Below are 24,603 nucleotides of genomic sequence, written 5' to 3'. Positions count from 1 at the left end.
AAAACTTCAATATTCAAACTGAGGACATAGAAAATTTTGATATCTATCGCATAAATGAAACATCTGTTGATTCAAAACGCATAGAAGAGCTTAAGTCAGTTTTAGTAAAACAAATACCTTCGTATGCAAAAGATAAATTACTTGACTTATGTTTGAAATATTCAGATATTTTTGCTCTAAAAACAGACTTAATGACGATTAATAATTTTTACGAACAAAAATTAAGACTAACGGACAAGACACCAGTGTACATAAAAAATTATAGATTGCCATATTCACAGCGTGCTGAAATAAATAAACAGGTTGATAATTTGTTAAAAAATGATTTAATTGAAGGAAGTTGTTCAAATTATAACAGCCCATTGATTTTAGTACCGAAAAACGACCCAAATGGACAAAAAGCATATCGAATGTGTGTAGACTTTAGAGCAGTCAATAAAAAACTTGTTGCAGATAAATTTCCTTTGGCACGTGTTGATGATATTTTGGATAACCTTGGTCGAGCTAAATATTTTTCGACTTTGGATCTTTTTTCGGGTTTCCATCAAATTCCATTACATAAAGATTCGAGAGATATAACATCATTTAGTACAGATCGTGGATCTTTTCGTTGGAAAGTTTTACCATTTGGACTAAATGTTGCTCCTAACTCATTTTCAAGAATGATGTCAATAGCATTTTCCGGTATTGCACCTAATCAAGCCTTTATGTATATAGACGATATTATAGTCATTGGATGTAGTGAGACCCATCATTTAAAAAATTTGGAGAAAGTTTTTGAGACATGCAGAAAGTTTAATTTGCGGCTTAATCCTAATAAATGTAATTTTCTTAGATCTGAGGTAACATTTTTGGGGCATAAATGTTCAGCAAAGGGTTTGTTACCTGATGATTCAAAAATAGAGGCAATTAAAAAGTATCCTAAGCCGCGTGACAAAGACGCAGTTAGAAGATTTGTTGCATTTGCAAACTATTATAGGAGATTTATACCTAATTTTGCTTGTTTAGCGGCACCTTTGAATCGTTTGAGTCGGAAAAATGTTGAATTTAATTGGGATACCTCGTGCGAGCTGGCATTTGAGAAACTAAGAAAAAGTTTAATGTCTCCAAAACTTTTGCAATATCCAGATTTCACTAAAGAATTTCTAATAACAGTTGATGCTTCGAAAATTGGGTGTGGTGCGATATTGAGTCAAGATCATAATGGTAACGATTTACCAATTTGTTTCGCTTCAAAAGCATTTAGCAAGTCTGAACAAAATAAAGCAATTATCGAATTAGAACTTTTGGCAATATATTTTGCAGTTAAGCAGTTTCGGCCATACGTTTATGGTACACACTTTATAGTGAGATCAGATCATCGGCCGTTAGTTTATTTATTTAATATGAAAGATCCTACGTCAAAACTGTCTAGAATACGTTTAGAGTTATCTGAGTATAATTTTACTATAGAGTATATAAAAGGTAAAGCGAATGTAGGTGCAGATGCTCTTTCTCGTATAACTATAGATGAGTTAAAAAATTCGACTAAACATATATTGGCAGTACAAACAAGGTCAATGACAAAGCAAAAAGAGGAAATACAGATACAAAACGATAACCGACAAATACAGACAGAAACATTACAAGTTTACGACAAATTTGCTTATAATTTTTCAAATAAAATCCCGAGAATAAAGTCGAATATAAATTATGATAAGAATGGTGATATTAGTAATATAGAAATATGTGCGCACTTAAAACATAAAAAGCTCGAGCTACTTAATTTTGAGATTGTTAACAAAATAGTGAATTTAGATGAGCTACTTTTGAGGCTGGAACATAATGCCGGCAATCACAATATTAAGAATATTGAATGGCAGAAAGATGATAATATTTTTCATCATTTTACTATTGCAAATTTTAAAGAAACCGGGAATAAAATTTTAAAACATTTAATAATTATATTGACAGAGCCAGTAGAGACGGTAACTGATGAAGACACGAAATTAAAACTTATGACAGTTTATCATAATGATCCAATATCAGGTGGTCATTGTGGATATAAGAAGTTATACGCGAAAATACGTACAAAACATTTTTGGAAAAATATGACGCGCGATATTGCTAAATTTGTGAAAAATTGTGAAAAATGCCTGTTAAACAAAGTTAAGCCCAAAACAAAAGAAAATATGGTGCTTACACCAACACCTTGCAAGCCTTTTGATATAGTAGTTATAGACACGATAGGACCTTTGCCTGAGTCGAATAATGGGAATAAGTTCGCAGTTACCATTATGTGCGATTTGAGCAAATATTTAGTTACAATAGCTATTCCAGATAAGAGTGCAAAAACAGTTGCATCTGCAATTTTTGAAAGTTTTATTTTAATTTATGGAATAATGAAATCTATTAAATCAGATTTAGGTACAGAATTTAAAAATGAAATTTTTGCGGAATTGACTAAACTTTTGAAAATTGAGCATAATTTTTCAACACCTTATCATCATGAAACTGTTGGTACTATTGAAAGGAATCATCGTGTATTTAACGAATATTTAAGAGCTTACCTTGACGATTCATTTCCCGAATGGGACGTTTATTTAAAATATTTTACATTTTTGCATAATACAACAACAAGTACTGTTTTTGATAATCTATTTACACCTTTTGAATTAGTATTTGGTAGAAAAGTTACTTTGCCAAATGAGTTAAAGAAGGAAAATATAGATCCAATTTATAATGTTGAAAATTATGCAAAAGAGGTAAAATATCGTATGCAAAAGTCACATCTACTTGCAAAAGAATTAATTAATAAACATAAAATTAGAAATAAAAATGTTTACGATAAAACAACAAAACCTTTGACTATTAATATAAATGATCGAGTTCTAATAAAAAAAGAACCTAGAGATAAACATGCAAACATATATCAGGGCCCCTACACTATAACAAAAATTGATGGAGTTAATGTAACAATTTTTGATAACAAAATTAAAAAGAAAAAAATTAGTACATAAAAATAGAATACATAAGATAAAATAAATATTCTTATATTTTAGTTTTAGCATAGACTAAAATTTAGTTGTTGGATTAATGAAAATTAAAAAAAAAAAATTCAAAAAAAAAAAAAATACTAAATGAATAAATTGTTTAATAATACAAATTGAATTTAATATTTGAATTATTAACATAATGTTTAGAATATAAGTTAGTAATTATTTGTAAATTACTTAATGTAGTATTAACCTAATATAGTATTAACATAGTAGTAATAATAATAATTAATAAATAAGTTAGTCTGGTTTTTTTTTTCTAAATAATGCATATTCGTTCATTCAAAACAATTAATCTTGCAGCTGAATAAGCAAGAAGGACGTGACAAAACTGATCAATTTGTCACATCCTTCTTTTCGAATGGAGGGTGATATAATACACTTCCACCTTGCGCACTTGTGTGTATTGAGCTTAGTATGCAATTGAAAATATTTGGATTTTTCAAATGCATAGTAGGCGAGGTGAAAAAATAATTTAGTTTGAGTTTTGGGAATTTGAATTGAAGGTGATCGAATGTGAAGTATCGTTGTTCATCTTATATGTAAATTAATAATCAAATTTTAAAAAAATACATTTTAATTATTAAATAAAATATTAATATAAATAATTATAAAATATACGTGTATGTGTGTTTTAATTAAAGCGTATTTGTGTGTAATGGTGCATAATTGCACGTAAGAAGACATTCCATTTATGGAGTCTTTATAAATTGTTATAATTTATTGACAGCGCGCTTGTGAGTATCTGCTGATAAGTACACAGGGTAGCCGTTAATGTTCATTTCACGCACTATAAAATTTGCCACTTTTTAGCGGTAGCAGTAACTGTATTAAGGTTTTACCATACAAGAATACGCTATAATTAGTGAGCTTTTTACACCTGATAATTTATCTAATGAAAGTTTCCGTCTACTTATGTTCATCTGTGATACTTCTTAAACTACATATTTATCTAACTCAAACTTGGTTTTATTCGAGCAGCCCCATACAACTACGACATATTGAAACGTAAAAATGTGTATACATAAGTGCTCACACTTTGCGCGCTTACGAAGAGTTCGTGACCGACTAACAGAGGTTTTTGATAACTATCCTCGTCCGGCCAAGAAAATTTGTTCTAAAAATTTAACTCCAAAACTTGGTACATGAATAACTGTTCGGCCAAGGGAGGTTTCGAATATTTCTTTTCTTAATTGCATTGTCACCGGGTTCTGAACTATATTCCAAGTTTCAAGCTTGTAGCTTATCGGGAGGTTAGGTTACGTTGAACTGGCCGGTCCATGAGGACCCCACAGACTGAATAAGTCCGTAGTGTTACCAGAAGTTTGTTTTAACGACCAAACTGAAATACCCTATCAAAAACCAGGACCTATGTTATAAAATAACTCCGTCCTCTTGGCAAAAACTAGAAGCTTCCTAGGATTTAAGCCACTTGCTGCTTCTAGATTTGACAGCTGTATCACTTCTAATAGCTGGAGTCTTAACCTGGCAAGCGCAGGGCAAGAGCACAGAACGTACTCGATCGTTTCCTCCTCCAGCCCGCACTTCCTACATCTGCTATCACTGACCAAGCCTAATTTAAAGGCATGTGACGCCAGAAGGGAGTGTCCAGTCAGAGTACCGGTCATGAGTCTACAGTCCTTTTTTTTTAATGATAGAAGCAACTTTGTTAGTCTAAGGTTGTAAGACCTGCACATAATCTTCGACACTTTACAGCCCCGCGCATGAACCCACGCCTTTCCTGCTTGGTCGATCATGTGCACCTCTCGCCTTCGCTTAATTTCGCACAGTCTAATTGGGACGTCTACGGAGCAAGCTTCAAGGGATGCGCTCTTTTTAGCTAGTTCATCCGCTTTTTCATTCCTATCTATTCCCATATGCCCTGGGACCCAATACAGATGTATGCTTCTCCCTGTCCCGATTCTCTCCAGGGACTGCGTACACTCTAACACGCATTTAGATGCTGTGATATGCGAGATTATTGCCTTAAGTTAACACGATTGCAGCTTGGGCTATTTTCTTCCAGGGTTTCTGCTGCTTTGTTTACGGCTACTATTTCCGCTTGGAAAAGGCTACAGTAATCCGGCAGCCAGTAGGATCTGTTTATTTCCGGATCAGCACAGTATACCGCAGACCCTACTCCTTCCACTACTTTGGAACCATCTGTGTACACATGTATCGCCTCGTCCGCCATTTGAGCACCCTTGCGCCAACCGTCCACCTCTAGAGTTGCCTTAAGATTGCCCTCGAAGCGCAGATAGGGAATCAGGTAGTCTGTTCGTCTTGTGATTGATGACGCTATACTACTATGGCCGTATAGTCGGCGCTCAAGCTGCCCCGAGGCACCGAGCCTCGTTGCAGTTGTTAGCGCTATGTTCTTTGCTACCAGGTCTACAGGTCGAATGTGCAGAATGGCATACAGTGCAGCTGTCGGGGTTGTCTTCAGGGCTCCCGTGATGCTAAGCATTGATAGTCTGCATACCCCCTCTAATTTTTTGAGGTAGGTTGCTTTTTGCGTGGCTTTCCACCAAACAAGAACTCCATAGTATAGGATAGGGCTTCCAATCGCTGTAAAAACCCAATGAGAAAGAGAGGGCGATAAGCCCCACGTACACCCAGCATTATTTTACATGCATAAAGTGCCGTTGAAGCCTTCTTCACCCTCTCCTCCACGTTGACCTTCCATGACAGCTTACTATCTAGGATGATTCCTAGATACTTTGTGCAAGTTTTCTCCTGTAGGGTCACCTCTCCTAACTTAGGCCTGATCCAATTTGGGACCTTGTACCTCTTTGTAAACAAGACTATATCCGTCTTATCCGCATTGACTTTCAACCCGACATTTGATGCCCAGGAATGAATATCCCGAAGCGCCCGATCCATCAAAGAGCTAATCGTTGGAAGGCACTTTCCACTTATTTTTCATCTTGCGAGATAGTCAGATATACAAGCTACAAAAGCAACAGAACCGCGCTATGAGATTCATTCTCAAAAAACGGTATGACACACCTATCAGAGACATGCTATGCTCTCTTAATTGGCTTAGCATTAGACAGCAACTTTTTTATTATACCATAAAATTTATTAAAAACATAATAGAAGGAACTTTGCCTGCGTATTTGAGGACTAATATAAAATATGTAAAAGATATACACTCTGTAAATACTCGTAATAAAAATGATTTTAATCTGCCGGCTTATAAAACTGAAGCAGACACATGTAATCTGCATTATAAAGGTCTTAAATCCTATAATTAACTACCGAATGATATTAAATCATGTCATTGAAATAAATTTAAACAAAAATTGTACAATTATTGTAGAACACTACCAATTTAGTGCTGGACAGGCCGGCTTCCATAGCATCGATAGAAGTGCAGCGAAACTATTCTGCTATGTAGCGCCAAGACTTCCAAGCTCTTGTACGCATACAAAAAAGGTTGCCGAAGCACATACTGAACCGCATCACTCCATTAACTCAGTGCGTCGCCGTGCAGATGTTGCCTTCGCGTTTTACTAACATGCGTAAAATGCCTACATACAGCACAACACTTTGATCTGGAAGTCTCCCATCCATAGTACTCCAAGGTAGGACATAGATGTAACTATTCTAGATTGCATAGTCCAGAAGACAATTATAAATATGTAAAATAGATTTAAGTTAGGCTTAGGAAAGCCGTAATAAATAAATAAATAAATAATTGCAACGTCATCCGCGTATGCCGTAAGTTACGGCCCTGTCCACTGGTTTCGTGGCCTCGTACAATCCCCATTGTGATGTATGCCCCTATTACCGTTTACAACTCAACTCTGGTTGGGTTGAAATTTCGCAATTTGGTATTACAGATTACAACTCAACCTGTCAAAAAAAATGTCAGTTGAGTTGTCTCGTCTAACAACTTTTTGTGGCATTACCGTTTACAACGTTGTATTAGTGTAGTTGTCAAACGCGTCAAAATCTTACAACTGATTACTAGCAGTTGTCTCATACAATTTTGCAGTTGTTTTGAAAAAATGCAACGTTTTAGTAGACGGCTCACCACCTAATTTTTAACAAAAATTTTCAAAGTTGGTATCAAAAGACGCGCTTCGACCTCCGATTTAAGAATCCGAAAACAAAAATTAAAAATTCAATTTCTATCATATCATTTCGGTTCAAATTTTCATGTGGATGTATTGTGCCAGATTTTTTGTACACACTAATGCAGAAAGGCGTTGGACCTACCCAGGGTTATTTTTACAAATCGCGGCCAAAGGCCGCCAACACAAGAAGATCTTCTGTGTAAAAAAACCGTGGATCGGGCCTCATATTTTGGACCCTCGGACCATTTTGTGGGTTTTTGTAAATATTTTGCGACAGAAATAAAATTTTTAATTTCCGCTTTCGAATCCTAAAAACGGAGGTAAAAGTCTAGTTGAGGGGTCGACTGCTAATACGCTATCAAAAATTACGAGAGAGGTGTCCAAAGACGCGTATTGACCTCGAGGAGAATAATCCGAAGGCGGAAAAGAAACATATTAGCAGTATTAGCAGTCAACCCCTCAACTAGACTTTTTTTATCAAAACGGAGATCGAAACGCGTCTTTTGATCCACCTTTGATGAAAGTTAGATGGTGCACGGGCTCATAACACGTTACAAAAAAAAAAAAAAACAAAAAATTTAAAGCCGGTAGTTAAACATTTTTTAATCAAACAATAATCAGAAATTTCGTGCACATTTATAGAAAAAACAACGTTTAAACGAAGGATTACATTGAATAACTTTTTGACTTTATGGAGCGATATTCCGAAGTTGAACGAGGCTGGCCGCAGTTCGGATGCAGCCAAAATAGGTGAAATTATGCGAACGTGAGTTCCATTGTTAGTAATCACTACTCCTGGGCATCCTGTTTTAGAGTAAAATACAATTTTTGCTGTTTGGGTTTTAATCCACTTCGCTGAAATATGCTTCTCAATAATATCTAAAACCATTCCAGCACCAAAATCATTTCCACAGCATTTTTGATAGCTGCAATCAGCAAGGAATCTGAATGTGGCGCATAATTTTAAAATTTTAATTTTAAAATTCAGCCTTCCCTTGAAAGCGTTTGTGGAATTGGTCCTTAATTTTGTTTAGTAATGAGTAAAATGCTTCCTTTCAAATCTGCAAAATAACTTCATTTGAAGCTCATCATTTGTCACTTAAACATTTTCTTACTTGGTGCTTGGTAGTTCCAAGGGATTGGAATGATCACGCGAATGTTTTCCGCATTCGCGACATGTTAATCACCAACATTTTCGCCATTATAAAATAGATTTCATATCATATAATATCTCGTAATAACAAAATTACTTTTGCAAATGCTTAAATTTTCGCCACAAATTGATCAGCTGTTCATTTATCTGTCAAATCAACACTTTCTTAGGTTGGCAGCACCAATTCAAGTTCAACTGAAATAAGTTGTAATTCGTAATACCAAACAGGAGTTGAGTTGTCTGAAGGTTGAGTTGTTTTAATTACAACCCAACTAAGTTGAGTTGTATACCGTAATAGGGGCAGTAATCTTCCTGCAATTTAACATGTAGCCGATCCATCTGGTTAAGGCTGGATGTACTTTAATATAATTAAGACCATCCATAATCGCCCATTTTGCAACATTATTGAAAGCCCCGGCGATGTCCAAGAAGACTCCTAGAGCATATTCCTTATATTCCAGGGCTTTCTCTACGCTTATTACCACCCTATGCAATGCGGTATCTACCGACTTGCCTTTGGTGTACGTATGTTGTGTTGTGCAGAGCAGCTTTTCATCCACGTTGTACTTTATGTACACATCTATCAGCCTCTCAAATGTTTTGAGCAGAAATGATGTTAAGCTAATGGGTCTATAATCTTTGGGATACACGTGACCGATCTTCCCCGCCTTTGGTAGGAAAGCTACAGGAGCATTATTTTAAGCCATTCCACGACCGCCCTACTTGAAACTTTTAGCGTGGCCGTGAATATACCATCTGGGCCCGGCGATTTAAACTTAGAAAACGCCTTCACTGCCCATTCGATCATGGTATCGGCCACCAAACCCGGCACTACCCGCTCCGTGATCGAAGAGTGCTGTCTGCTGGCTCTTCTAAACCATCTCCCTATGGGAAATGTGTACCGAGAAGCACCTCAAGGGATTCCTCACTATTACGTGACCATTCCCCGTTCTCTTTCTTTATTAGCCCCTGGACTATATTTCCCCTTGCTAGGACTTTTCTCAGCCGTGCTGGTTGGCTGGAGCACTCTATGTCCGTACAGAAACTTTTCCATGAGATTCTCTTCGCACTGGAAATTTCACGCTTGTAGATCCTCAGTAGATCCCTGTACTCGTCCCGACACGCTTCGCTTTCCGCCATCTTTGCTAGCTTAACCATTTCTTTTACCTGTTTTCTTAGAATACTCAGCTCATTGCTCCACAATGGCGGCTTTGCTTTTCTCTGAAGCTTCTTAGAGGGCAAGCTTTGTTATACGCAGTCATAAGCGCCCTTGCTAGGAATTTATTAGACTCCTCCAGTTCTTCCACATTGGCAACCTCTTTGGGTTGTCCCAGTTTCATCTCTACCTGTTTCTGGAATTTAGTCCAGTTTGTTGACCTAGGGTTTCTAAAGGTTCCTCCCTTCTCTACCCTCTTTAGGGGGATGCTGAAGCTGATATACGCATGGTCGGAGAAGGATGGTCTATCAAGAACCATCCAATCATACCTTGATATATCACGCTCGGAGCTCAATGTAATATCCAGAACATTGCTAGATGATGGACCAATGTATGTACGGACATTTCCCCTGTTGGCTATCTGCAAATTGGTTTGCAGCATGTAACAAAATAGAGATTCGCCTCTCTCGTTCGTATCTGCTCCTCTCCACGCATTGTGGTGCGCATTTGCATCTGCGCCTATGACCAATCGCCCTTTGTGCCCTTCCTCCTGTACTAGCCTTTTGCACTCCATCGGTGGAACCACCGCAGCATGGGCCATGTAGCAGGACGCCAGGATAAATGCCTGCTTATTCTTTTGCTCAACGGCCACCGCTACGAGATCCTCAGTGGTGTAATTAGGCAGCATATATGAATGCAGCTGTTTGCTTACCATTACTACAGCTCGCACCCGTCCTTCACGTCAAACGAACCCTCCTCACTTTACTGTGTTGGAGGTTTATCTGTAGGACTCTCAGCACCATTGAGCTGTTTGTCCGCCTCCAGCACCTTCATCGTGACATTGTTGTTGTTGTTGTAGCGATAAGGTTGCTCGTGACGTCGTCGTCCTCCCCTTGCCCTTTTGGTTTATACTGTTCGAAGCCCCCTTCAGCCTCTTGTAACTGTTGTGCCGGGTGGTCCTCTGTGCGGCTCACAACACCATCTGCTGTTGGTCCTCTTCTAACACCTTCGTGGTGACGTCGGCTACCTGTATTTTTTCCCTTAGGCTTTTGAGGTCCTTTTCGACTTCGCCCACTTCCAGCGTGTCAGAATTTTTATCCTCGGGACTTCTTTTCCTGCGTCGCATATACATTTTGCCTGTACCAAAGGACATTTTTCCAAGCTGCGTGTACAATATATCCTCCGCCTGCTTGTTTATTTGGAAGATGTAGAACTGACCTTCCTCCGTTGGTCGAGATACAGTAAGTACTTTCCAATCCTGTGTCGGTATGTTCTGATTCTGCAGAAGTCGCAGTGTATCCTCCGACTTCATCACGCATGGTATCCCTACCTTAACTTTTGGTACCGTGGGTATTTGCGCTTTATCCACCACCTCAAACCGCGCGTTCGTGCCTTGCCTTTGGAGGTTTGGAACCACTTTCTCTAGCCACCGCAAGCTCGCGATGTTGTCGCACGCTATCATCTTCACACCATTATACCATCCCCCCGAATCAAAGGTTGGAAGGGGCTTACTTGGTTGTTCACGCATCATCTTAAGCATAAGCTAATAAGCTCCTTTTCTACAGACCTCCACCTTTCACTAGTCATCTGTCCGAAAGGATTGGTACGATCAACCAGCGCCACAGTCAGTGACTGCTTTGCCACACCACTCATCTTCTCGGGAAAAGCCGGCGTCTTAGTGTTAACTCCCTTTGGCACCTCCGAGAAAGCCGGAGTCTTAGCTTTAGCTCCCTTTGGCACCTCCGAGAAAGCCGGAGTCTTAGCGTTATCTCCCTTTGGCTTATCTCCTACTTCCGTAGTTGGAACTTCCCTCTGATTCGCAGCTTTCGAGGTAGTTGCTACCTCGCTATTGGGGCCCATCTTACAGCTTGAGGCCTACTTGGCTTGTCTATGCGACTGTCCTGCCTCGCGGCTCTGGGACTGGGTCCTTTCTGCCTCTTGAAAGCAGGCTTTTCGCCTTCCGCCGAACGTTGTCTCTTCATTCTGCCATTCCACGCTTCTTCCTCCTCGTACCGGTTGCAGAACCGAGGGTTTCTAGCAGCAAACTTTTTGAACTGCCTTCGACCTACTTCTACCGCCTCATGGGCCCATTTCAAGCGCTCTCCATCTACACTTCTGTTGGGTCGACCACTGCTCCCAGGCGTTGGACAATTCTTAGTGCTGCACGGTACTGCTAGAGAGCTCTTTTACTTCCTCTGCTCCGTACCCTTCTCCGCTCTTCTACTCTGTTTTCATTTGTGCGCTTTTCCAACACGGAGTTCATTGAATCAGCACTACTCTCACTCCCCGAGTCCGACGCGTCGCTCAATGCATATTTGTCGTCCTTGGCTTGCGACTCAGTCCTCCTCTTATCATCCTCCTTATTACAATTTGGTAATGAGTTGTTCATCTTGGTCGTACGACCAACTGTCCGACAAGGCGGGCTCAGCGGTCCAGTATTATATACGGGGAAAGAACCGTCAGCCACAGCAGCGCCCCTTACTGTGGTAAGGCCATCAATACTTCCCGAGGTGGCCCGGTATCGGGAAGGCTCCGTTCGAATACAGCCGAATTTTTCCCCTGGCTGCAAATCGTCCAATAGGCACGGTCCGCCTAACACCCTGGATTAGGGGTTGGCAGTCACCGACATCCCGCTGCCCTCCTATGAGGCGAAACGGCGTAGATGCCAGTCCTAAACGGCTCCGCATAATAGTCGGGCGCTATGGAGATCGGCTAAGCCCTCACACCAACGAAAAGGTGCCTACCCTAGTGCGGGTAGCTTATCGGGAAGTTACTTAAATTTTAATTACAAAATTCGTTCACAACGGCCGGCCGCTACACAGAATCAAGCTAAATAAAAACATTAAACGCGTTTTTCTGGAAAACTTGTTCTCGCACAATAGGGTCGTTTCATGATTCCAGGTCATATATACAGAAATCTGTCTGGGTACTTTTTTTTTGCCGTTGGGTGCTATATAAATAATAATATTAGTTTCTTTTGTTTTTTTTTTTTAATATTACTAACCATTTGTTTACGATTGTCAGAATCATTGCGCGAATGTGGACGAAAGCCTGGACCGGGTGGCAAATTTTTCTGTACACAGCAATTTACACCAGGACTAAAATGTAGCTCCACATGAAAACGTTCCTCTGATGTGGGATCTTTAGTTGGATCCTCATATAGCATTATCACAACCTGTGCCATATAATTCAATTCTGATACCATCGATATATAGTCCATAGCGCGGTGCCATTGCTCATCGTTGAGTACATTTAAGAGGCCGCCATAACGTAATACTGTCAACAATGAATGTACATGACTTTCGCTGGTGAAATATAAACGGGTACGTACATGACGACCTGGGCTAGCGACACCATGACTGTAATGTGGATTTAATCGATTTACCGATTCATCACCAACTTCTTCGATGTTGCGTTGTAAATCTGCTTTAATCTTTTTCAGTAATGGCGTACAAATGCCCTGACCAATGGCCAATTTTTCTTGCACTGTAGAACCATACTCTTGTGGTATAACTATATCAGCTAAGTACTTTGCATAAATATACAATTCTTCGGCTTGATCATATTGTAATGTATGTTGATTATGTTGGAGATCATATTTTATACAATCGTAAATATCTGGAACTTTTGAAATGTCATATTGTTTGGATTTTGTACTAAAATCCTTTTCAATTTTCTCCCAACGACGTGCCATTAAATCCCACGTCTCGCCATGATATAATATAGCATCTTTGGTTTTTGGATCTTCTTTTTTAATGCTGATTATTGTTAACAATTCTTTGATTAGCTTATGCACGTGATTGCAGCAATCCACCGGATTCTTCACAAAGTCCAATGCCTGATTTATTGAAATACTATTACAAGGATTAATGAGTTCACGATCTTCGGAGTTGAAGTCTCGATCAACACGCATTAAATCGTGAAGACGTTGTTTGGCTCTGAAAGTAATATGAAAAAGGTTATTGTGCGATTTTTTAATGAACAGAAGATCGCTAGTGGGTTGCGGAAAATTTCAAAATTGAAAAAGTGAATAAAATAATGGATCCAATAGACGAATTAGTTTCTAGAATAAACAGCTAGCTCCCCAGTACTTCTGGTTTTCTCCACCTCGCGCGACCTAGTACTATCATCGACCACATCCACGGCACTCTATTTACGGCGTGGAAGGAACAGATGATCTCAGTCAGTAAGGAAACATCTCCGTAAGCACTAGGCATCTGTCTACGCAGCCGTTTGATCCAGATAAGCAAAAGGAGGCCCTAAGCAAAATCCACACAAAAATACGCCCGCTTCAGCAACCCAATTGTCAACCTCACCTATGCGAGGGGAATCCTGTTAAAAATATGAGTGTGTCATACTGTAACAAATTTTGGGGAGTTCCTGATAGGCATCTGCGAGGCAGATGAGTTTTCACTGAGAGCTTTTCATGGCAGAAATACACTCGGAGTGCTTGCCAAACACTGCCGAGGGGCGACCCCGCTTAAAAAAATTTTCTTATAATTGAAAATCCTTATTTCTAAAATTTTGAAGTTGCTTTGCCCGGGGCGTGAACCCAGGGCATTCGGTGTGGTAGGCGGAGCACGCTACCATCACACCACGGTGGATACTTCACTTATAGCATATTTAAATCAAACTAATTACTAATTCCTCAGCTTACGCTGCTTTTATACTCTCTGTTTTCTCGTTCGCCCATTTCCCCTGAGGTCTAGTCCTGACTTTATCGTTAAGACAACATCAGCAACAGTGCATCATATTAATAAAACTATGTCAGGTTCTAAAAAACGTGAACAAGAGTCATGAGGACATTAGTATTTCATGGGGCGACACATGGGACTTTGAAAAGTTTTTATTTATTTAGATAAAGGGTAAGTTGTCTAGAATTAATTCTATCATTTTCACCGCTGCTTTTCTATATCTCGCAAGAATTAACTATTTTCGTACTTGATTATGCAAACTAGAACTGATTTTATATATATACTTAGCTTATACTGGTCATACTTACAGATTTTGATATTTACTAGAATCACAATCATTATCCAGCAAACCATTTGTATTTGCACTCTTGACCATCTGAACCAAAATTGGTGTGAGTTCACCTTCTAATGCTAACAAACCTTTGGCAAAAGCGGCAGCCGTCATTTGGACGCGACCTTCATCGGAAGCATAAATTTTCAGATCATGGCGGAATGTAGAGTGCAATCTGCAAATACCAAATATGTTTTTAGTGAACTAAAATAAAATGATCAAATTTAAAGTTTACCTCAATAAACCCAAGCCTTGCGTACCAGAGTAATCTTGCCGACCCTGACCACCCGGGTACATGCAGCGGAATATTCGTCCGAGCTCCTCAGCTTGTATACGTCCAGCTGGGGTTAATTCCCCGCCCCATTTTAGTATTAAAACAAGAGATGGCTCCTTTGGTGCATCTACTTTAAAGCATAAATTATTTCAAAAGAAAAATAGACAAAGAAGAGAAGGAAGAAAATAAACAAAATTAAATACTAATATTTCCATGTACAGATTTGTTATTTAGTAAATGTGGTTTTAACTGAATCTGAAAATGATAAGTCCCGAATAGTAGAATTAAAAGAGTATTTAACTGAATTCTGAGAAGCAGAATTTTGTAGGCAAATTCTGTGATTGGTCGTTGTTGTTGTAGCGATAAGGATACTCCCCGAAGACCTTGGGGAGTGTTATAGATGTTGATGGTCCGTTGCCGGATGCAGATCCGGTACGTTCCGGTGACAAGCACCATAAAGGTACTAGCTTGACCATCTCGGGAACGATTTAGTGTGACCACATGAAACCTTCTAGGCCATACCACCCCCCTAGACTCAGAGAAAAAATCGTTCTAAAACGAACGAAACAAGTTCAAAATTGAGAACTTTCGTTGACAAAAGTCTCTAAAGTACGTTTTTTCTTAACTCGTGAACGAGGGGCTTGTTTTAAGAACAGTTTTCCAAGCACTCCGTTCTTATTTTATGACCAGTTTGGTATTGATGTGTGAACCTTCTGTGCTCATTTCAAGCACTATTTGGGCTTGATTTAATATTTTTCGTTCTCACGCTTCGAGAACGATTTTTCGGTCTCAATTCAAGAACGGTGTGTGCTTGATCTTTGTGGGAAGTGTGAAGGTAATTTGTTCAATTACTACCCATTTATTTACTTTTTTTTATTAATAATTTTTTTGTTATAAATAAAAAATATTAATAACAAAAAAAATTATTAAAATTCAAAAGATGAAAACACACATAATATGCATTCTTTCATGTATTTCTCTTATTGAGAAATTCTTATTTTTATTGATACAATCTAAATATATACTAAAAAATTTCACAACAAGTTTGTGAATTTCCTGTGCATATGTAAATGGAACTGAACGAAAAATAAGTGTTAAAAAAATAGAACATAAAAAAATTGTTTTAAAAAACTTCAGAGTTTGACGGTGATCGAACTCGCGCCACACGATTGCAACCGCAACATCATAGCCGCTGGGCCACTACAACTGCTTGATTGCTTGTGCCAAATGATGTATCTGACATTGTAGTGCACACGAATTGTACCATTTTTTTCTTGAACTTAATTTAAGAACATTGTTCTTAATTTAAGAACATCGTTCTCATTAATAGAACATTTGTTCTTGTTTTAACAACAGCCGTTCTCTTTTCAAAAACAAGGTTGTTGTTTTAAAAACAGGTCGTTCGTTTCTAAGAACAAAAAAGTAAGAACATGAAAAGCTTGAATTGAGTCCGGTGGTGCTGGATTTTAGAACGCCGTTTTTCTCTGAGTGTAGATCTAGCAGGAGTTCGGGGTCGCCAGAGCCTCGGGGGGTGATGGTCGTTCTTCAAAAATTGTGTGATATAGGTGATATAGGTCGGTTTGGTTCTGCTATTCGAACTGTTTTTTGCAAATTTTCAAATATATTTTAGATTTCGATAAAATTTCGTGCAACATATTGAATTGGTACTAGTCTTTCATCTTTGAAATATCAAATGTCCTGTTTTAACCGCTGTATTGGCAACTCTTGCGCGCTTGTAGCTACAATGCCTTCAGTAGCATCGTAAATAGTCATACCTATAGTGACCATTAAATCCGTCCCCAAAGTAAACGCGATCAGATAGGGAATGAATGATGCAGGCACGACATATGTGAACACTTGGAACTATTTTATTCGCGAAACAATCGACTACCGCTAGTGCGTAAACTTTTCAAATAGTTTATCATAGCTTAATTAATCTAAAGCGCGGCTTTACGGTGGGGGATGTGTGAGCAAATGACTTCCCTTATCTTGTACAAGCAATCCACTTTCGGGAACCATCCTGCGTCCTGATTTCGGTTACCAACTATTTTTCGTTTTAACAGTCTCAGGAAGATCGATAAAGTAGTTTAAGTTGAAAAGCAAAAAATACTTTTTATATAAATTTATGGACGGGTGTAAATTTAAAAATGAGCAATTTTTATCTTATTTTTAAAGTTTTTATAAATGAGCCGCAGAAATACTTATTATTCTGGGAGGATTTTCTTTTTTCGATACGTGTAATGTGCATACATACATATGTATACGAATATATTCAGATGATTTCTGTTTGTTTGTATTTGATGGTGCTATTAAGCATTACCGTCATCAGAGCTTGAACCGCGTGGTCGTCCTTTTGGTTGGTACTTCATTTGCACTTTCCGATTAATGCCAGAAAAGTGTCCATACCTGCAAAGTAAAAATCAGAGTTTAGTGATTTGAGATTAAACAAAAAGAAGTGTTCGTAAAAAATCCCACCGAATTGTCAAGCTGAACAATTTTTAAATATATAATGTAGTTTCCCACCATAAGTAAAAGCGCACAAGAGACAACCTAGACTTGCAGAAGAGGAACGCACACTCCCTAGGGAAACGCGAGTCACTCTAGCTCAACTTCGATCTGGATACTATAACAGATTAAACTCTTACCTATCCAGAATCAACCCCGACATACAAAATGTATGCCCTGCTTGCAATGTGTCCCCACATGACACCAACCATCTCTTGAACTGTATTGCGGAACCAACGCCTCTAACACTCCTCTCATTATGGTCCACCCCTGTTGAAACAGCAAGTTTCCTTGGACTCCCGTTAGAGGATATTGATGACAATTTGTGATCGGTCGCACCTATTGGATGGGGCGAAGAACTGTTATAACAACAAAAACAGACAACCTAGACGCAAACAAAGCGGTATATTAAAGTGAGAGAGCTTGTGGCTCCTGAGATGTTTTACTTTGTGAATTTGGAATTCATTATGTCAGTCTTACAGTCTTACACAATTACGTCTATGCTAGTGGATTAATGCATTGGAGTATTAAAGTATCTGGAAGTCAAAAACAAGGTTTTTTAGCATGGGTTCCTGGCAATCAGGGACATGATTGTAGTAAACAAGCAGACTGCCTAGCCATGCAGGGTGTTTTAATAGCATTATATGGTCCAGAGCCCTTCTGTGGACTCACAGAGGCCCACTCTGGGAAAACTATAAGCAACTGGTGAACAAATTAGTTTAGACGACACTAGATTAAGTGCCCAGGGCAAAGGCAGGCCAAATTTTTTATACTCCCAGCAACGATAGTATAAATTAAACTCATAAATTTAAGCAGTGAGGACCAACTATTTTTCGCTGGGTAGTATACTGTAGCCAACGATATCACATAATGATATGCTGAACATATTACAATGGCTTAGTGTTAAACAGCGTATAATTTATTCTGTAATGATTTTTGTTTTTAATATTAAAAAAGGGAATTTACCGGAGTATTTGAGCAATAATATTGCATACCAAAAAGATATTCACAATATTAATACTAGAAATAAGAATAATTTTAGGCTTCCGCTCTTTTCCACAGAAAGCGGACAGCTCAACTTATTTTACAAAGGATTAAAAAGATTTAATGAACTTCCTATAGATATAAGAAACTGTGAAGAGCTGAATGTATTTAAAAAGAAATTAATATCATATTGTCGTACAACTGCAATAAGATAGATAGAAGAGATCTCATATAATATGTAATATGTGATATGGAGTTATTAATCTAGGCTTATAAGATGTAATAAATAAATAAATAAATAAGCCAGTTAAATTTATCCGACAGGCAAATCTGTCACTTTTTTGAGCTGGAGGATGACACTTCGGTTTAAATTCTCTGCGAACGCGTCATTCTGGCAAGGCAAAGACACTGCCATCTAAGTGGCGTGATTCTACATCCTTTCGTGATATGGAGTAAACAACCTGAGTGTTCCTTTAAGCCGCACAAATACTCACATTTCCAAAACATTTTTTAACTGCTCCAATTTGCTTTCTTTCTCTTGTATCTCAGCATCTGCAGATTTATTTTGTATTTCCGATAGTAAAAATCTTGCAATATCCAATATTTCTTGTAATTGTTTGGGACGTTTCAATTTAACATGACCATCCTTATAGCCTTCATATTTTTCAAATATTTCAAAAAATCTAAAACGATAAAAAGATATTACACAATAAATATTTGCATAAAAACAAACACAATGCGATTCAATATTACTTGGGATGTCGCACTTCAAGTTTCATTTTTTGTTTGGGCGTACGATCGCCATGTCGTATTACCGCCACCACACAGCGCAGCTCCATCATTTTGCCGAATGTTGTAGGTACAATGGGCGGATCATCCAATTGGAAGGGTACCAGCCATGGTATATGCAGTGTGGGCGTAAGTTCACGCAAAATCATATTACCCAAGATTTTGGCACAATCATCATAATATTTATTTGAATTTTTTACGAAACTAAAGCCATTTACATCACATACATATGATTTACCATTTGCGCTGGAGGGGTTAAAAAAAATAAATGAGTTAATGAAGTTATATATTTCAAGCCTTTGCAAGTGTTTAATTTTTTTGGGACTATAGATTTTAACTCTGGTTCAAAGTACAAGAACCATCGACCAAATTTTGAAAGTTTGGAAACGGGAAAATTTGTGTTTGAACCCAAGGTGAATTCAGTACCAGGTGTCGATTAATTTCCATACAACGCCTTGTACAACAAAATGTCAGTTAATCGAAATCAATACAAATTTTCTTTTGACTTGACATTCTTCTGCACGGCGAATTGATTGAATTCGCTTTGCCATCACCTTGTATTGAATCGTCTTGGTTTAAGCTGACATATTGTTGCACCTGGTACTGAACTCGGCTTGTTTCAATCAAAGCTAGAATCATTTTGCCACAACAAAATTATTGCTAAAAATATGTAAAAAAATATCAAAAAGCAATAAAAAATATTATTCAATAGCAACTCACCGCAACAAATCGAAACCGCATACCGTCTGCTTAAAAGCCAAACAAACTTTACGTGATATAAGCTTCTCGGCATTATTCAATATAACTGGATAACGTATTTCCTTGCCCTCGCTATCTCGTTCCACTTTGCCATCCAATGCTGGTGATTTTCGTGCTTCGGCATGCGCATAATCTGGACCAACTGTGTAAACTTTAACGTCCGTACCTGAAAAGTATACTAAGTTTTAAAAGTAATGCTGGATTCTTAGTTGATCGTAAAAGGTTCTAAACAGAGAATCAAACAGAGAAACCTGATCTGATGAATGGTATGAATATAGCAACTGAAACGAATTAGCTCGAAATTTTCTAAATTGGCGAAGAGCAAAACATTGCTAACAGATTAGTTGCATTATAGTATGAATATTGCTTGTAAATATGTATGTATGAAAAAAGCATGGAAGGACATAAAGTGAAAGTGGAGACACATATAAACAATGTCGCCACAAAAGTCATTGGGTGACAATGAAATGTTTTAAAAAAAATTTTATGGATAGACTATTGCAGCCGCCAGACTTCGTCTTGCCCTAAAATTGGGTTGCCTTCAAAAAGTGAGCCTAATAGTAGGCGTAACCTTTTTAAAAAATATTTTTTTAACCATCTTTGAACCACAGCGAAACAAAAAAATCATCGAAATCATATAAACCGTTTTCGAGTTATAGCAAGACTAACGCACAGCAAATCATTTTTATATACATACTAGCAGACCCGGCAGACGTTGTTCTGCCCTAAATTAGATCTATCTGCATACATTTTAATAAGCATTTTCCGTCTAACTCTGCCCTCCCCCCTCATCACTTTTTCCTAATCCTTTTATTCACTCCTCCCTCCGTCATTTTCCCATCATCTATCTCTATCTTCGTCTCATTCTATCTCTTTCTCACTCTCCTTCCCCTTCTCTCTTTTCTCTTCTCTAAAGTTCTTCTCATTGTTGTAGCAATGCTTCGCCCCACCTAACAGCCGCGACCGATCACAAATTGTCATCAATATCCTCTAACGGGAGTCCAAGGAAACTTGCCGTTTACACAGGGGTCGACCATAAGGGAAGGGGTCTTAGTGGCGTTGGTTCCACATTACAATTAAAGAGATGGTTGGTGTCATGTGGGGACACATTGCAAGCGGGGCATACATTTTGTATGTCGGGGTTGATTCTGGATAGGTAAGAGTTTAACCTGTTACAGTATCCAGAACGAAGTTGAGCAAGAGTGACACGCGTTTCCCTGGGGAGTATGCGTTCCTCTTCCGCGAGTTTTGGATACTTTTCTTTAAGTACTGGATTCACCGGGCAATTCCCGGCATAAAGGTCCGACGCCTGTTTATGGAGTTCACCAAGGACCAGCTTGTGTTTTCCGCTTCATACGGCTGGGTTCTCAGGTGCCGTATTTCCTCAAAATGCTTACGGAGATGACTCCTTAAGCCCCTAGGCGGTGCTGGTTCATCAATCAGATGTCTGTTGGGATGCTCAGGTTTCTGGGTATTCAACAGGAACTGTTTGGTCAGCATCTCATTTCTCTCCCTGATGGGGAGTATTCTCGCCTCTTTATGCAGATGGTGTTCTGGGGATTGCCCGTGGCATTTCTGAGAGCAGTATTTTGGCAGGCCTGTAGCTTCTTCCAGTGGGTAATTTTTAGGCTTGGCGACCATATGGGTGACGCGTAGCACGTAATCGGCTGGATAATTGCTTTGTATGTGTTTCTTTATCTTTTCCCCAGGTACTGCCAGCGAGGGATTTGAGGATTTTGTTACGGCTCTGAATTCTCGGAACAATTGCGGCTGCGTGCTCACCAAAATGTAGATCCTGATCAAACGTCACACACAAGATTTTGGAGTGTAGGACAGTCGGTAGCGTAGTGCCATCGACGGGGATGTTCAAAATGGTCGACATTTGGGACGTCCATGTTGTAAATAAGGTCGCGGAAGATTTAGTCGGTGATAATGGTTTCGCGAGGCGAAAAAACTGGAGAGATCAGGGAGGTAGCCGTTTATTTTATTGCATAGCTCATCGATCTTTGGACCTGGGCCTGTGGCCATTATTGTGCAGTCATCGGCGTAGGAAACGATTGTGACTCCTTCCGGTGGTGAAGGTAGCTTAGATATGTAGAAATTAAACAAAAGTGGGGATAGGACACCACCCTGTGGCACCCCTTGTTTAATTCTCCTTGGTTTTGATGTTTCGTTTCTAAATTGCACCGATGCCTGCCGACCACCCAGATAATTTGCGGTCCACCTTTTAAGACATGGGGGAAGGGTAGACCCTTCCAGGTCTTGCAGTAACGAGCCATGGTTGACCGTATCAAAAGCTTTTGATAGGTCTAGCGCTACGAGTACTGTTCTATGGTGGGGTTATTGATTTAAACCGCAATTTATCTGGGTGCTAATGGCATTTAGCGCGGTGGTAGTGCTATGGAGTTTTCTGAAGCCATGCTGATGAGAGGCTATCTGCAAATTTGCTTGGAAATGAGGGAGCAAAATGGCTTCAAGCGTCTTTGCTACTGGCGATAGGAGAGATATCGGACGATACGACTCTCCTATGTTAGCTGGTTTCCCAGGCTTTATTAGCGGGACCACCTTGGCCATTTTCCATTTCTCGGGTATGACAAAGGTGGAAAGAGACAGGTTGAAGACATGCGCTAAATATTTGAAACCCTCTTTCCCTAGGCTTTTAAGCATCGGCATGGCTATGCCGTCTGGGCCCACTGCTTTGGATGGTTTAGCGCGACCAATGGCGTCCTCAACCTCTTTGGCGGTGATGGTGATTGGTGACGCGCTGAATTTGTGTTTATGTGCGTGTCTATTGGCTCTCCGTCTATCTTTGTCGACCGTAGGATGCATTATATATTGTCGGCAGAAAGCGCTCGCGCATTTTTTCGCATCCGATAGCACTTTGTCGCCAAAGGCGATGGAAACTTTGTCTTTGTGCTTAGACGGATTCAATAGGGACTTTACGGTGGACCAAAGTTTACCCACACCGGTAGAGAGGTTACAACCTCTTAGGTGCTCCTCCCATTTCGCCCGCTTGTTTTCGTCCAGAAGCAATCTGATGTGTTGGTTTATATCCCTTATTTGGGGGTCGCCTGGATCAAGCTGTCTTATAAGGTCACGTTCTCTCGCTAAGTTTGCGGCCTCCGCCGGGAAGTGGGCCGGATTTCGGGAATTCTCCCGGCGGGAATGAAACTTGCCGAGGCGGATTCAATGACATTACGGAATGCACGCTCCCCTTGGCGGGCATCAGTCGGGATAGGGAGGGCAGCAAAGCGGTTGTCTGTAAAAGATTTATATTCTTCCCACTTTCCTTTTTTGAAGTTTATGAAAGTGCGTTTTTCGGTGACGATGAAGTCGGCGGTACGCTCGAGCGAAATAAGTATAGGCAGGTGGTCGGATGCCAATGTTACCATCGGCTGCCAGTCGACGCAGTTTACGAGTTCTGCGCTCACGATTGAGATATCTGGCGAACTGTGACAGCTTCCTACCATACGTGTGGGGGCGTCTCCGTTTATTGTGCAGAACGTCGTTTCTTCTATTTGATCCGCCAACATCTCACCCCTACTGTCCGCCCGCAAGTTTGAGTGCCATAGATCGTGATGGGCATTGCAATCGCCTAAGATAATGCGATTGTTGCCAGTGAGTAAGGCTCTGATATTAGGGCGGTATCCACTGGAGCAACAGGTGGCAGGAGGGATGTAGATGTTGATGATTTCTAGGTTTGCATCGCCTGACCGGACAGATAGGCCATGACGTTCTAAGACATTGTCCCTGCGGTCGATGCCAGGATCAAATATATAATAGCCGTGTTTTTTAACACGCGTATATCCGTTTACACTTAAACTTTATGTGGACTGCTAAGCGACAAACTTTAAATACACCTCTGAAATTGCTGCGCATAAATTTTGTCCTACTAAATTTCAATACGCATAATACTCAGATGTTACTGAAATATGTGTCTTTGTTTTACCCTCTACACTAATTCTATGTATTCTATGTGTGTCCACAATTCATCGCAACTGATTCAGCTATATGTTATACCCTATGGCCATCAGAGCGTTGTGTCCCCGCTTTTCGGTACACCCTGTTGCTGCAGCTAGTTGTTTAACCACAGCCTCTAGATGGGTCTCCTAACCATTATCTAAGCGAGGATAAGCGTTTTTTTTTCACGCGAAAATGAAACGTATACGCGTGTAAAAAAAAACACGGCTAATATTGCACAGAGTGGTGTATTTTAAACGCGAGGCCGCCTCCATTTCCGCTCTCGCGGTCTTTCCTGTGGACATTATACCCAGAGCAGGTCTGCAATGCAGATCTTGCTGTGAGTTTAGTCTCTTGAATCGCAGCAATGCGGATGTTGTGCCGCTTCATGAAATCGACTATCTCCGTAATCTTCCCAGTTAGCCCATTACAGTTTAACTGCAGAATTCTGAAGTGCATGAGGGGAGACGCCGCCACTCTGGGGGTAAGTGACGGGTGATTACGCCTGGGTTGTGGAAGGCCAGGACGCAATTGCTGTTGTGGCCCTGGGACTGGGCGTCCTTGGGCAAGCATTGGGGTACCCGGATGATTTGGGTTTGCGACCTGGTAACATGGCGCGATGAAACCCGTCAGGGGGTTGCCGTCGCGGAGACCAGAACATCTAGGAAAGTGGCACCACGCAAAGCAGGAGCTGCATTGGGCGGATGTCGCAAACATATATATTCTGTGCTGGCAGACGGTGCAAACGGAGGTAGGGACTAAGAGTCTGTTTCCCTGACCTACACGATTGCTGCCGGAAAAGAGGGAGGAGAAGACGGGGGCAAGGGCTGATGCTCAGCATTGCTACCGACTCTACTACGAAGGTAGTAGTTATGAGTGGT

At 39.8% G+C, this 24,603-nt stretch overlaps 2 protein-coding genes across 27 annotated transcripts in view; one reads left to right on the top strand and one right to left on the bottom strand.

Annotated features, from left to right (window-relative positions):
• Nucleotides 1-24,603, top strand: part of LOC137249748 (cilia- and flagella- associated protein 210) — a 176,833-nt gene that overhangs the window by 57,786 nt on the left and 94,444 nt on the right. The gene's annotated exons all lie outside the window — the stretch shown is intronic.
• Nucleotides 1-24,603, bottom strand: part of l(1)G0196 (inositol hexakisphosphate and diphosphoinositol-pentakisphosphate kinase) — a 136,500-nt gene that overhangs the window by 39,236 nt on the left and 72,661 nt on the right. For 22 of the 26 annotated variants that reach the window (XM_067781553.1, XM_067781548.1, XM_067781552.1 and 19 more), the window contains 7 exons: nt 19,724-19,940; nt 18,968-19,249; nt 18,709-18,897; nt 17,046-17,131; nt 14,687-14,855; nt 14,429-14,626; nt 12,431-13,364 (listed from right to left, as the gene is read on the bottom strand). In XM_067781553.1, the coding sequence (XP_067637654.1) occupies nt 12,431-13,364; nt 14,429-14,626; nt 14,687-14,855; nt 17,046-17,131; nt 18,709-18,897; nt 18,968-19,249; nt 19,724-19,940 (2,075 nt within the window). The remainder of the gene's footprint in view (nt 1-12,430; nt 13,365-14,428; nt 14,627-14,686; nt 14,856-17,045; nt 17,132-18,708; nt 18,898-18,967; nt 19,250-19,723; nt 19,941-24,603) is intronic. The other 4 variants (XM_067781554.1, XM_067781543.1, XM_067781541.1 and 1 more) reach the window with 3 other exon arrangements.

The sequence above is a fragment of the Eurosta solidaginis genome, chromosome 4, assembly GCF_040869045.1.
Source record: "Eurosta solidaginis isolate ZX-2024a chromosome 4, ASM4086904v1, whole genome shotgun sequence".
In the NCBI taxonomy this organism is placed as follows: Eukaryota; Metazoa; Arthropoda; class Insecta; order Diptera; family Tephritidae; genus Eurosta; species Eurosta solidaginis.
This window is presented reverse-complemented; position numbering and strand designations above follow the sequence as displayed.